At 47.9% G+C, this 13,655-nt stretch overlaps 2 protein-coding genes across 3 annotated transcripts in view; one reads left to right on the top strand and one right to left on the bottom strand.

Annotated features, from left to right (window-relative positions):
• Nucleotides 1–3,741: 3,741 nt before the first annotated feature.
• LOC144599176 (uncharacterized) lies at nucleotides 3,742–12,720 on the bottom strand. The gene is made up of 2 exons (XM_078409916.1): nucleotides 12,594–12,720; nucleotides 3,742–7,005 (listed from the first exon to the last, which is right to left on the bottom strand). The coding sequence occupies exon 2, from the start codon at nucleotides 6,983–6,985 to the stop codon at nucleotides 5,912–5,914; it is 1,074 nt and encodes a 357-aa protein (XP_078266042.1). The 5' UTR covers nucleotides 6,986–7,005; nucleotides 12,594–12,720; the 3' UTR covers nucleotides 3,742–5,911.
• A 62-nt stretch (nucleotides 12,721–12,782) lies between these two features.
• The window catches only part of LOC144599175 (uncharacterized), a 33,093-nt gene continuing 32,220 nt past the window's right edge, over nucleotides 12,783–13,655 (top strand). The window contains exon 1 of one of the 2 annotated variants that reach the window (XM_078409913.1): nucleotides 12,783–12,907. The gene's annotated coding sequence lies outside the window, so the exon portion shown is untranslated. The remainder of the gene's footprint in view (nucleotides 12,908–13,655) is intronic. The other variant, XM_078409915.1, reaches the window with a different exon arrangement.

The raw sequence follows: 13,655 nt of genomic DNA, 5'->3' as shown, positions 1-13,655 counted from the left end.
GGTCTCACCAATGCCCTGTACAACTGCAGCAGAACCTCCCTGCTCCCTGCACCAACGTGGATAACGTCACATTTATCCACATTATACTGCATCTGCCATGCATTTGCCCACTCACTTAACCTATCCAAGTCACGTTGCAGCCTCCTAGCATCCTCCTCACAGCTAACACTGCCCCCCAGCTTCGTGTCATCCGCAAACTTGGAGATGTTGCATTCAATTCCCTGGTCCAAATCATTAATATATATTGTAAATAGCTGGGGTCCCAGCACTGAGCCTTGCGGTACCCCACTAGTCACCGCCTGCCATTCTGAAAAGGACCCGTTTATTCCTACTCTTTGCTTCCTGTCTGCCAGCCAGTTCTCTATCCACATCAATACTGAACCCACAATACCGTGTGCTTTATGTTTGCATACTAATCTCTTATGTGGGACCTTGTCAAAAGCCTTCTGGAAGTCCAGATATAACACATCCACTGGTTCTCCCTTATCCACTCTACTAGTTACTGAGCAAGGCCCTTCTCTCCCGATTGCTCAGTTTGACCGGGCGGCCAGCTCTATGAGGAGTCTTGGTGGTTCCAAATTTCTTCCATTTAAGAATGACGGAGGCCACTGTGCTCTTCGGGACCTGCAATGCTGCAGAAATTGTTTTATACTCTTCTCCAGATTTGTGCCTCGACACAATCCTGTCTCGGAGGTGTACGGACAATTCCTTCGTCTTCTTGGCTGGGTTTTTGCTCTGACATGCACTGTCAACTGTGGGACCTTTATATAGACAGGTGTGTGCCATTCCCAATCAATTTAATATATCACTGGTGGACTCCAATGAAGTTGTAGAAACATCTCAAGGATAATGTGACCACTTGTTCTGGACTCCCCCAACATTGGGAACATGTTTCCTGCCTCTAACGTGTCCAACCCCTTAATAATCTTATACGTTTCGATAAGATCTCCTCTCATCCTTCTAAATTCCAGTGTATACAAGCCTAGTCGCTCCAGTCTTTCAACATATGATAGTCCCGCCATTCCGGGAATTAATCTAGTAAACCTACGCTGCACGCCCTCAATAGCAAGAATATCCTTCCTCAAATCTGGAGACCAAAACTGCACACAGTACGCCAGGTATAAATGTGAGGTTATCCACTTTGGTGACAAGAACAGGAATGCAGACTATTACCTGAATGGTGGCCGATTAGGAGAAGGGGAGATGCAACGAGACCTGGGTGTCATGGTACACCAGTCACTGAAAGGAAGTATGCAGGTACAGCAGGCAGTGAAGAAAGCCAATGGAATGTTGGCCTTCATAACAAGAGGAGTTGAGTATAGGAGCAAAGAGGCCCTTCTGCAGTTGTACAGGGCTGTAGTGAGACCGCACCTGGAGTACTGTGTGCAGTTTTGGTCTCCAAATTTGAGGAAGGATATTCTTGCTATTGAGCGCATGCAGCGTAGGTTTACTAGGTTAATTCTCGGAATGGCGGGACTATGATATGTTGAAAGACTGGAGCGACTATACTTGTATACACTGGAATTTAAAAGGATGAGAGATCTTATCGAAACGTATAAGATTATTAAGGGGTTGGACACATTAGAGGCAGGAAACATGTTCCCAATGTTTGGGGAGTCCAGAACAAGGGGCCACAGTTTAAGAATAAGTGGTAGGCCATTTAGAACTGAGATGAGGAAAAACGTTTTCAGTCAGAGAGTTGTGAATCTGTGGAATTCTCTGCCTCAGAAGGCAGTGGAGGCCAATTCTCTGAATGCATTCAAGAGAGAGCTAGATAGAGCTCTTAAGGATAGCGGAGTCAGGGGGTATGGGGAGAAGGCAGGAAAGGGGTACTGATTGAACGGGGTACTGATTGAGAATGATCAGCCATGATCACATTGAATGGCGGTGCTGGCTCGAAGGGCCGAATGGCCTCCTCCTGCACCTATTGTCATGCTGTGGGGATGTTTTTCAGCGGCAAGAACTGGGAGAATAGTCAGGATTGAGGGAAAGATGAATGGAGCAAAGTACAGAGAGATCCTTGATGAAAATCTGCTCCAGAGCATTCTGGACCTCAGACTGTGGCAGAGGTTCACCTTCCAACAGGACAATGACCCTAAGCACACAACCAAAACAACGCAGGAGTGGCTTCGTGATAAGTCTGTGGATATCCTTGAGTGGCCCAGCCAGAGCCTGGACTCGAACCTAATCGAACATCTCAGGCGGGACCTGAAAATAGCTGTGCATTGATGCTACTCATCCAATCTGACAGAGCTTGAGAGGATCTGCAGAGAATGAGAGAAATGACCCAAATATAGGTGTGCCAAGCTTGTAGTGTCATACCCAAGAAGACTTGAGGCTGTAATCGCTGCCAAAGGTGCCTCAACAAAGTACTGAGTAAAGGGTCTGAATACTTATGTAAACGTCATATTTCAGTTATTTTTTAAAATTGCAAAAATTTCTAAACACCTGTTTTTGCTTTTTTATTATGGGGTATTGTGTAGATTGACAATAAAAAAACAAGAATTTAACCCATTTTAAAATAAGGCTGTAACGTAACAAAATGTGGAAAAATGAAGGGGTCTGAATACTTTCTGAATGCACTGTATATATTAATGACTTGGAGGAGAATGAAGGTGGGTGGATCAGCAGATTTGCTGAAAACATGATGTTGGGTGGAGATATAAATAGTGAGGATGGTTGCCTCAGGATATAGAACATAAATGAGCAGGAAAATTGGGCGGAGCAGTGGCAAATGGAGTTTAATTGCGACCAGTGTGAGGTGATTCACCATGGGTCATCTATTGGCAGGACGCACATAGCAAATGCAGGGATCTTCAGAAGCATTGATGTACAGACCTGGATGCCACCTGAAATGGTGGGCTACAGATCATTGATGTACAGACCTGGATGCCACCTGAAATGGTGGGCTGCAGATGTAAGGTGAGATTGGATAAGTTGCGATTGTTCAGTGGAGAGCAGGAAGCTAAGGGATGACCTGAAAAGTTAATAAAATAATAAGCAGCCTAGATCATGTTGATAGTCATTGTCATTTCCCCAGCTTTTAAGGTGAGAGGGAAAAAGTTTACGAGGAATCTGAGTGGCAACTTTTTCCACACAGAGAGTGATGGGTGTATGGAACGAGCTGTCAGAGGAGGTAGTTGAAGCAGGTACTATAACAACATTTGAAAGACATTTGGTCAGATCCATGGACATGAAAGGTTCAGCCCAATACATCCATGCCGACCAAAGTGCCCATGTTTGGCCCATATCCCTCTAATCCTTATCTATCCATGTACCTGTCCAAGTGTCTTTTAAATATTGTTGCAGTACCTGCCTCAACTACCTCCGCTGGCAGCTCATTCCTTACATCCACCACCCTTTGTGTTTAAAAAGTTGCCTCTAGGATTCCTATTAAAAGACGTACAGGTATGTAGGTTAATTGGCTGGGTAAATGTAAAAATTGTCCCTAGTGGGTGTAGGATAGTGTTGATGTACGGGGATCACTGGGCGGCACGGACTTGGAGGGCCGAAAAGGCCTGTTTCCGGCTGTAGATATATGATATGATATATGATAAATCTTCCCCTCTCTTCTTAATTCAAAGAGTCAGTGTCATATTGCACAGGGACAATCCTGCAGCCTATTTCAGGTTTTGCCGACCAAGGTGCCCACCTAAGCTGGTCCCACCAACCCACGTTTGCCCAAACATACCCAACTCAACAAAAGTGTTTTCAACACAAAGTGCAAGATCGTTATAAGCAGGCTAAGCAGAGATTTATTCAAAGCAGCATCATAAATCACAAACCAAAAATCGCAAGGCAGCTACAATATTTTCTCCCTCCAGTTAATGATTGTTTAATGACAAAGTGCCAACCAGAATCATTCCAAAGCTTTCCCTGACTGGCGCAATAGGGTGACCAGAGTTCAAATGAAGTTCCCTCTGGTTAACAGTGCAGAGTAAGAGACAGGCAGCTCCTGTTTCCCAGGTACATATTTCCATACACCAGGCAGTCCACATTAAATTGATTTTTGTCAACGTTCAGACCTTGAAGACACAGCATTCCCAATACTTCCGTGATCCGGAGGTAAAATCATAATGTTCCTTTCACCTTTGACACGTGATCTCTTAATATGGAGGTAGTTTCACATATCATCCTCTTCCGAGGCAAGACGAGTAGCCAGTGGTACGCCAAGGAACAGTGAAAGGCTTGGATAGAGTGGATGTGGAGAGGATGTTTGCACGTGGGAGAATCTAGGACCAGAGGTCATAGCCTCAAAATATAAAAAGATATACTTTTAGAAAGATGAGGAGGAATTTCTTTGGTCAGAGAGTGGCGAATCTGTGGAATTCATTGCCACAGAAGGCTGTAGAGGCCAAGTCATTGGATATTTTTAAGGTGCAGATTGACAGATTCTTGATTAGTAAAGGTGTCAGGGTTATGGGGAGAATGGAGTTGGGAGGGAAAGATAAATCAGCCATGATTGAAAGAAGGAGTCGGATGGGGGCGTGGCTGCGTTCTGCAGTTGCGGCTCACCGGCAGTCTCTCTGTCTTTTTTTTTGTTTTGTCTTTGTTATCGTTTAAATGTTTCTTTTGATTTATTTTTAACTCTGTATATGTGGGGGGGGGGATTGGGTGGGGGAAACCTTTTTTTTCTAATCTCCTCCTCAACGGAGAAGCGACCTTTACCGTGTTGTGTCTCCGTTCGCGCTACGGCCGAACACTGTGGAGTCGGCGGCCTCCAGCTGGGATCGACCTTTAAGACTCCGGTCGCAGGGCCTGGACTTACCATCTCGGAGGCTTCGGCCGTGGGCCATGCAGACCGCAACATCGGGAGTTCGCAGGTCCCTGGCTGCCGACCGGCTTTCGGGAGCTCCAGCCGTAGCAGCTTCGACCACCCCTCATCACCCTGCGTGGCCTGGCCGCGGCACTTTCCATCGCCCGGTGGGGGCTCAGGACTTTCATCGGCCTGCTTGGCTCAGCCCTGGGACTTTCCATCGACCGGTGGGGGCTTCAAAAGTCGGGAGCCTCGATCGCCTCGTGGCACCACGGGAGAAGAATGAGGAGGAGATAAGACTTTTCTTTGCCTTCCATCACAGTGAGGGTGTGCCTGGAGCAATCACTATGATGGCTGTTTGTGTTAAAAATTGTAATTGTGTGTCTTGTGTTCTTTATTGTCTACTGCCGGACCCTGACGTGAGAGGGCGCTGGCGCTATTTGTTCGCCGCTTCTCCGTCAGGACAGTTCGTTTGTTTGTTTTTATGTCTTGACTGTTTTTGTAAAACGTCTTTGAGCATTTGGAAAAGCGCTATATAAAATAAATGTTTATTATTATTATTATTATTATTATTATAGACTTGATGGCCAAATGGCCTAATTCTACTCCTATAACTTATGAATGCTAGCTTGCCCTTGTGTTTGACACAAGCCTGCAGCTTCTGCAATTTCTGCTCAATATACCAGCTCCCACACCAGAAGAAATGTTACTGTCATCCAGAGAATTGAAATTCCTTGCACACCATTGGGAATATTTTACAGTAAAATAAACCTGAGGAAGCTTGGAAACACTCAACAGATCAGGCGGCATATGTGGAGAGAGAAACAGAGTGAACATTTCAGGTTCATAAAGCTCTCGGCAATCTGTCACAAAAGCCCCTTTACATCCAGAGGTATTTCAAAGCATTGTTCCTGAAGTCCCAACGGAAGGAGTATTGGGAGATTTATTCATAGGACATCTATTCAAGAGAGAGTTAGATATAGCTCTTAGGGCTAGAAGAATCAAGGGATATGAGGAGAAAGCAGGAACAATAAACTGATTTTGGATGATCAGCCATGATCATATTGAATGGCGGTGCTGGCTCGAAGGGCCGAATGGCCTGCACCTGTTTTCTATGTTTCTATTAAGTGTGGACCCCAGCAGGTTTCTCCGGAATTATTCTTCCCGTGCCAGGGCTGGGTTTAGCGGCTGTATTTCTGGCAAGACTGCTCTGACGTAGAAGTCCTCCAGCTTCTCCACTGTTTCCTGCCAGAAGTCAGTGTCGAACTTCACGGGGATGATCTCAGTGTCATGGTTAGTGTGGACCACTAGATCCGCTTTGGTGATGCCCGTCACAGCCATCTGACATTGAATCTGCGTGAAATAAGTGTGGTTCTTCTTCAGCTGAAGATGGTCCTTGTTCTCCAAGCAGAAGTTTCGGTCTTCGCAGGCCTCGGCGATAGTGTGGTTCCGGTGTTTGTAGGGGCATTTCACCTCCACCAGGCCCACCTTGGTCCTGGTCAGCTTGTCCAGCACCACCGCGTCGGGACTCGCCGCCAGCCAGTTCTTGGCCGGATCGATGAAGAGGCCGCAAGGACGGATCTCGACCTCTCCCTTCACCACCTCGGGCTTGAGCTTCTCGTACTGCCGGAGGGCGATGGGCTCGTGGTCAATGCCCCATTTCATGGCTCGAACAAGCACATTGGGGCCCGGGTCCGTGATCGACTTGAGGTAGGACTGCGGCACCTCGCTGCTCTTCCCGTTCACGAACTTGCTGTGGGAGATCTTGTGGGCGACGGAGGCTGTGATACGGTTACTGCGCCACTTGAACCACTCGGGGTTCTCCCGCTGCCCGCGGGTCTCCATCTCAATTTCTGCTGCCTTCTGCTCGTTGATCTTCTCGCTGGGCTGGATAGCAGCGGTAGTGGCCTTGCCCACTGCCCTGGGAGCAGGACTGGCCTTCCTGCCGGGGGACGGAGCGCTCTTGCTGGGGCTCATTGGCTCTCTGCTGCTCGAGCTGGTGGTTCTCCGAGCTGCCGGGGCTGTGGAGCGAGGGTTTGTAGGAGTTCCCACGTTGAATGGTGTGTGGGGGCTGCCAGGCGCAGACCGGGCTCCCACACCCCGGGTCTTGGTGCCTGAGGCGGTAGGGCTGGCTGCCTCACCAATACCGGGCACTGCCCCCTTCATAGGCCTAGGCCGATTCACGTCACCTCCCATCCTCCTTCCACGATCAGAAGGCTTTGCTGCCATTTGGAAATCGATCCAAGCTTCTGTCAAGAGAAAGATCAATGAAACACAGTGTGGCACAGCGGGTAGACCCGCTATCTCAGTGCCAGAGACCCAGGTTCGAGCCTGACCTTGGGCAGTGTGTGTGGAGTATGTACATTCGCCCGTGACCTCGTGGGATCCTCCGGGTGTTGTGGTTTCCTGATGTCTTTCGGATGTGGGAGGAAACCGGAACACCCAGAGGAAACCCACACGGTCACAGAGAGAACATACAAACTCCACACAGCCAACACCTGAGGTTGAGATTGAACCTGGCACTCTGGTGCTTTGAGGCAGTGGCTTTACTGGATGCCAGCTAAGGGGTGACACAGAACACTGGGGCACACTACAGCTGAGAGCACGTCTGCAGTGAGGTTCAGTGCACGATACTCCTCCTCAGTCTGGCTGTCGCTTTGCCCAGCACTTACTGAGACTAGACACAAAGTGCTGGAGTAACTTAGTGGGTCATGCAGCATCTCTGGAGAAAAGGAATAGGTGATGTTTTGGGTTTGGAACCCTTCTTCAGACTGAAAGATAGAAGCAGAGAAGAAACTGAAGGTAAGAAATGGCCAGAACAAACCAGGGCCATCAACAGATGTCATTAGGAAAGGTGGATTCTATAATGAACCATTGTTAGCTGGAGAAGATATGCTAACAAGAGGAATCCAAGGATGCAAATAGTGGAACTAGTAGGACGACTAGGGTGGTGGAGGTGGGGGGGAAGAAAATGCAATAGTTGCTTGAAGTTAGAAAATCAATATTCATACCACTGGGATGTAAGCTGCCCAAACAAAATATGAGGTGCTGTTCCTCCAATTTTTGTGTGACCTGACTCTAACGGTGGAGGAGGCAGAGGGCAGAAAGGTCAGTGTGGGAATGGGAAGGGGGGCTGGAATGTTTGGCAACCGGGAGATCGCGTAGCCAAGGACTGAGCAGAAGTGTTTTTGGCAGCCAGGTGATCAGTTACTGAGGCCAGCTACTGGTGTTCACCCATCAATGAAAGTCCCCACACCCTGCTGCCTCGCGATGCAATGGGATTGATTATAGCAGGCACCTGGACTAATTTAAAACAAGAAATCTGAAAATATTCAACAGGTCAGGCGTCGTCTGTGGAGAAAGTGTTACCAAACAGACACTGACCTTAAACGTTATGTGCGGTCTCAACCACTGAAAATGTCCAGCATTTTCCCTTTTTATTTCAAAGTTCTGGCATCTGCAGGTTCAATTTTGCTTTCCTGGACTCAGCCCAGTGTGATGCCTGACTAGACCGCATAGAGAATTTGTTGTCAATTAATAGGCCGGTGTCAGTAAGAATGAATGTGAAAGTGTTCAGTTGTTCTGTGAAATAGCTGATTCACCATAAAAGCTGCTTCCTGCAGCCTTTCCGGCAGCACATTCCAGATCACAAATTCTGCCCAGAATCCTAACCGTGGAGCAGAGAAACAGGCCCTTCAGCCCACCATGTCCCTGCTGACTTTCAGCCCATCTACACTCATGCCCATCGCCTCTTTTGGGATCTTCTATGATTTGCCTATTTAAATGTCTGTTTAAATGTCTTAAACATAGAGATGATATCTGATTTTATCACTTCCTCTGGCAAAGTGTTCCACATATCAACCACTCTTTATGTTTAAAAAAAACCATTCCTCTCAGATGCCCTTTAAAATTATTTTTGCTCTCCTTAATCCTGCGTCCCCCTGTTGTTGATTCCTCTACTCTCTTGTCTCTTGTTCCTTTGCTGATTGTCTTCACTTCACGTCATCTGGTCACCATCCTCTATTCCCTTGGAAATACACCCCGCCAATCTATCAAACCCTTCAAGATTTTGAGACTCCATCAAATCTTCACTCACTTTTTCTGCTCTTAAGGTAGCAGCCCCATCTTCATCTTGACTGCCCAGTAACTGAAGTCTTTCATCTCTGGAAGATCAATGAATGCATGTGCTCCCTCCGGGCTCTGACTCCAGAGTGTGGGACCCAGAGCTACAAACAATACTCCACTTGGTTCACCAAGACCTAATGGATTTCCCGGTTGCTAATCATTTTAACTCCCTTTCCCATTCTCATACTGACCTTTCTTTCCTATGCCTCCTCCATTGTCAGAATGAGGCTACACGCAAACTGGAGGAACGGCACCTCGTATTCAGCTTGGGTCATTTCCAATCCAACGGTATGAAGATTGATCTCTCCAATTTTAAGTAACTACATAACCGTCCGCCTCTCTGTTCTTTCCACATAGCCTCTTGCTTTCCTCCCCCCCCCCCCATCCCCATGCTCCACATGCCCTCTCTCCTATGCCCCACCTAGACTCGCATCTATTTCCCCCCTCACCTTCCACCTACATTCCTTCCTCTAGTTTCACAATTTGCAATTCTTCAATACTTAAACCTAACTTTTCATCTCTGGCCCATGTTCAACCATCTGCCTGTCAAATAACTTTCCTCACCTGTGTCGGCCTATTATCTGCCAGGTTTGTTCATGCCCCTCCTCCCTTCCAGCTTTCTTCCACCCCCCCCCCCCCCCCCCCCCCCCCAGATTATCAGCCTGAAGAAGGTTCCGACCCTATCCATCTTCTCCAGAGATGCTGCCTGTCCCACTGAGTTAATCCAGCACTTTGTGTCTTTTTCTGGATACAACGCTCCTAGCTTGGGCCTAATAAACGTTTGAAACAGCAACAGGTACCACTTCTTTCTGTATTAAATGTCAGCCTATTTTTTAAAAATGGGACCCTATGAGTTTCTTTAGAAGTCTCTCAACATCAAACATACACACCCAAGACCATCTGCACTCGTACCTAACCCTACTTAACAACACACATTCATTCCCTCCAGAGTCTGAACTTCGCACTCGAACAGTAGAGAATGGGAACAGCCATTTAGTTTGGTTTAGTTTAGAAATACAGCATAGACAATAGACTATCGGTGCAGGAGGAGGCCATTGGGCCCTTCGAGCCAGCACCGCCATTCAATGTGATCATGGCTGATCATCCACAATCAGTACCCTGTTCCTGCCTCTTCCCACACACCCTGACTCCGCTATCATTAAGAGCTCTACCTAACTCTCTCTTGAAAGCATCCAGAGAATTGGCCTCCACTGCCTTCTGAGGCAGAGAATTCCACAGATTTACAACAGGCCCTTCAGCCCATTGAGTCAGCACCAACTAGTGATCACCATTACACTAGTTCATAAGTTGGAGGAACAGAATTGGGCCATTCGGCCCATCATGTCTACTCCACCATTCGATCTTGACTGATCTATCTTTCCTTCTCAACCCCATTCTCCTCCTTTCTTCTCATAACCCCTGACACAAGAATCTATCAATCACTGCCTTAAAAATATCAATTGACTTGGCCTTCACCGCCATCTGTGGCAATGAATTCCACAGATTCACCACCCTCTGACTAAAGAAATTCCTCCTCATCTCCATTCTAAGGGTATATCCTATTATTCCGAGGCTCTGCCCTCTGGTCCTGGGCTCTCCCACTAGTAGAAACATCCTCTCCACATCCACTCCATCCAGGCCTTTCACTATTCATTAAGTTTCAATGAGGTCCCTCCTCATCCTTCTAAACTTCAGTGAGTACAGGTCCAGAGCCGTCAAATGTTCATCATATGTTAACCCAATCATTCCTGGGATCATTCTCATAAACCTTCTCTGGGCCCTCTCCAATGTCACCACATCCTTCCCACTGGGAATATCTCCCACTACCAGGAGCAGTGGTCCAGCTGAGTGAGAGTGACAGGCACAGTGAATTCTGCACTGTGACTGTATGTGTCACCCTGTCCTGTCCAGCTGGATGTCTGCACTATAGTAGAGGTCAGTGAATCAGAACAAACTTGGCTTATTGACAACAGAAACCAACTGGCCTCTGGGGCAGTGAGAAATAGGGTGGGGCACTGGACCAGCTTTCTACAGGTTTATAAATAGTTGGTGCGCACAGTCAGATGTTACTGTTCGGACTTACTCCGGAGAGCACACTGACTGAAAATTCAGACACAAAGTGCTGGAGTAACTCAGCGGGTCAGGCAACATCCTTGGGAAAACATGGATCGGTGACGCTTCAGTTTGGGATCCTTCTTCAAACTGACTGGTTCGGCAACTCATACATCCAGGAACAAAGGAGACTGCAGAGAGTGGTGGATCATGGGTATTGACCTCCCCACCATCGAAGGGATGTAGAGGAGGCACCACCTCAAAAAGGTAGCCAGCATCATCAGAGACCCACACACTCATCTCACTGCTACCATCAAAAGGAAGGTACAGGAGCCTGAAAACCATGACCTCCAGATTCAAAAAGAGCTTCTTCCCAGCAACCATCAGGCTTTCGAACACTGCACAACACTAACCTCAGCAAGCATGATCTTCTATGGACTGTGTCTTTGATTGACTATAGACTTTGGTTTTGCACTATTATGGTTGCCTAATATTATGGTTTTTAATTTATTGCATTGTTGATTATTATATATTTTTCTGTGTGTTATTTTGTTTCCAGGCCTGTTAAAAGCTGCAGCAAGTAAGAATTTCATTGTTACATTGTCGGTAAATATGACAAGTGCACACTGTTGACCCTTGAGCTTTGTATCAGCTGCTGTGCATGAGTGGACGGATGGTGACAAAGCTGCTGCTCACTTTTCTAAAGCTCCACCACTGAGTGAGTTATCCAGTCTGGAGAAGGGCCGCAACCCGAAAAATCACCCATCTTTTTTCTCTAGAGATGCTGCCTGACCCGCTGATTTACACCAGAACTTTGTGTCTATCTTTAATCACAGTGGCCTCTGTATAACTCATCCCACTCCTGCCCCACCAATCCGTACCCTCTCTTGCCCAGCCTGGTGTTCTCAGAAACAGCAGGCTACGACTTTACCCCTTCAGTTTTCAACTCCACTGCCCACCCACCATCTCCCCTCACCCACACTCTGAACACCGTTCTTGGCAGATTCCCTCCCCAATCCCACTCTCTGGAAGACTGCCAGATGGTTGCAGTGCTGAGCCAAGGGGGCAATAAATGGCCCACCTCCTCTCCCCTCCCCTACTGAACCCAAAACAGTTGGGGAGTGAGCAGCCCATTGCTGGTCGAGTCGTGTCCTGGCAACTAGGATGTTGCCAGGACTGAACGGCCGTGCAGGCTAGGACTTTATTCCTTGGAGCGCAGGAGGATGAGGGTGATCTTGTAGAGGTGTATAAAATCATGAGGTGAATAGATGGGGCGAATGCACAGGGTCTTTTACCAGGGTTGGGGAAATCAAGAACCAGAGGACAAAGGTTTAAGGCGAGAGGGGAAATGTTTAATAATGGAGGTACACATCTGCAACATGTCTACTGGGGAAAGGGGAGAGCTTAGATTTAGTGCCAGACCCTCCGAACCTGGTGTGCCAGGTGCCAGGGAGGGAGGGAGGGGTGGGTTTGGGTGATGAGGCTGGAAGATCAGGGGAGGGGGTGGGCTGTGGGTGGACGAGGAGTAGTGGGAGGAAGTGCAGGGAGATCCCAACCCATTCCCTCCCTGAAGCATTGGTGTTTACTGTCAATGCCGCTTTGGGCACTGGCTGAGCTATACTCTGGGGGACACTTCAGGATCCCGGAGTCTGCCGCTTACCTGTAATCCAGGGATAGGAGCCCAACTCTGGCACCAAGAACAGGCTCCTGGCGGGTGTGACCGGACGCCTCTCTCTCTCTCTCTCTCTCTCTCACTTGCCTCCACGCCCCAGACACACGGCTCCTCCTCGCTCCTGATGCATTCACTCTTATTTAAACCACTATATTTAAAAGGGCACTGCAAGGTGGACCCCACTCGACACCTCTGAGCCACTGCGTGCTCACAGCAGATGTCCGGGAGTGTCTGGAATAACAGCGGGATGTTTACCTGGATGTTGTCAGGAGTCGCCTGAGCTACATGAGGAGTTTGAGCAGGTTAGGAGTGCATTCCTTGGATTGCAGGAGGCTGAATGGTGATTTTACAGAGGTGGATAAAATCATGACGGGAATAGGTGGGTAGAAACAAAATGCTGGAGTAACTCAGCGGGTCAGACAGCATCTCAGGAGAGAAGGAATGGGTGACGTTTCGGGTTGAGACCTTTCTTCAGACCCGAAACGTCACCCATTCCTTCTCTCCTGAGATGCTGCCTGACCCGCTGAGGTACTCCAGCATTTTGTGTCTACCTACGATTTGAACTAGCATCTGCAGTTATTTTCCTACGGGAATAGGTAGAGTGAATGCACACGTTTGCCCAGGAGAGGGGAATCGAGAACCAGAGGACATAGATTTAAGTTGAGAGGGGCAAGATTTAATAGGAACCTGAGGGTCAACATTTTCCACACCGAGGATGGTGGGTGTATGGAACGAGTTGCCAGAGGAGGTAGTTGGGGCAGGTACGATAATATAATTTAAATGACACTTGGACAGGTACATGGATAGGAAATGTAGGACTTGAGAAACTGTTGCAACGTTATACTGGTCGGCACAGTGGCACAACGGTAGAGTTGCTGCCTCACAGCGTCAGAGACCTGGGTTCAATCCTGGCTGCGGATGCTGTCTGTACAGAGTTTGTCCGTTCTCCCTGTGACCGTATGGGTTACATCTAAGTGTTTCGATTTCCACCCACATCTCAAAGATGTGCATGTTTATAGGTTAATTGGCCTCTGTAAATTGTCCCTGGTG

The sequence above is a fragment of the Rhinoraja longicauda genome, chromosome 13 (assembly GCF_053455715.1).
Source record: "Rhinoraja longicauda isolate Sanriku21f chromosome 13, sRhiLon1.1, whole genome shotgun sequence".
In the NCBI taxonomy this organism is placed as follows: Eukaryota; Metazoa; Chordata; class Chondrichthyes; order Rajiformes; family Arhynchobatidae; genus Rhinoraja; species Rhinoraja longicauda.
This window is presented reverse-complemented; position numbering and strand designations above follow the sequence as displayed.

Excerpts from the sequence above, each read along its gene's own strand:
- LOC144599176 (XM_078409916.1), bottom strand. The coding sequence starts at position 6,985 with ATGGCAGCAAAGCCTTCTGATCGTGGAAGGAGGATGGGAGGTGACGTG.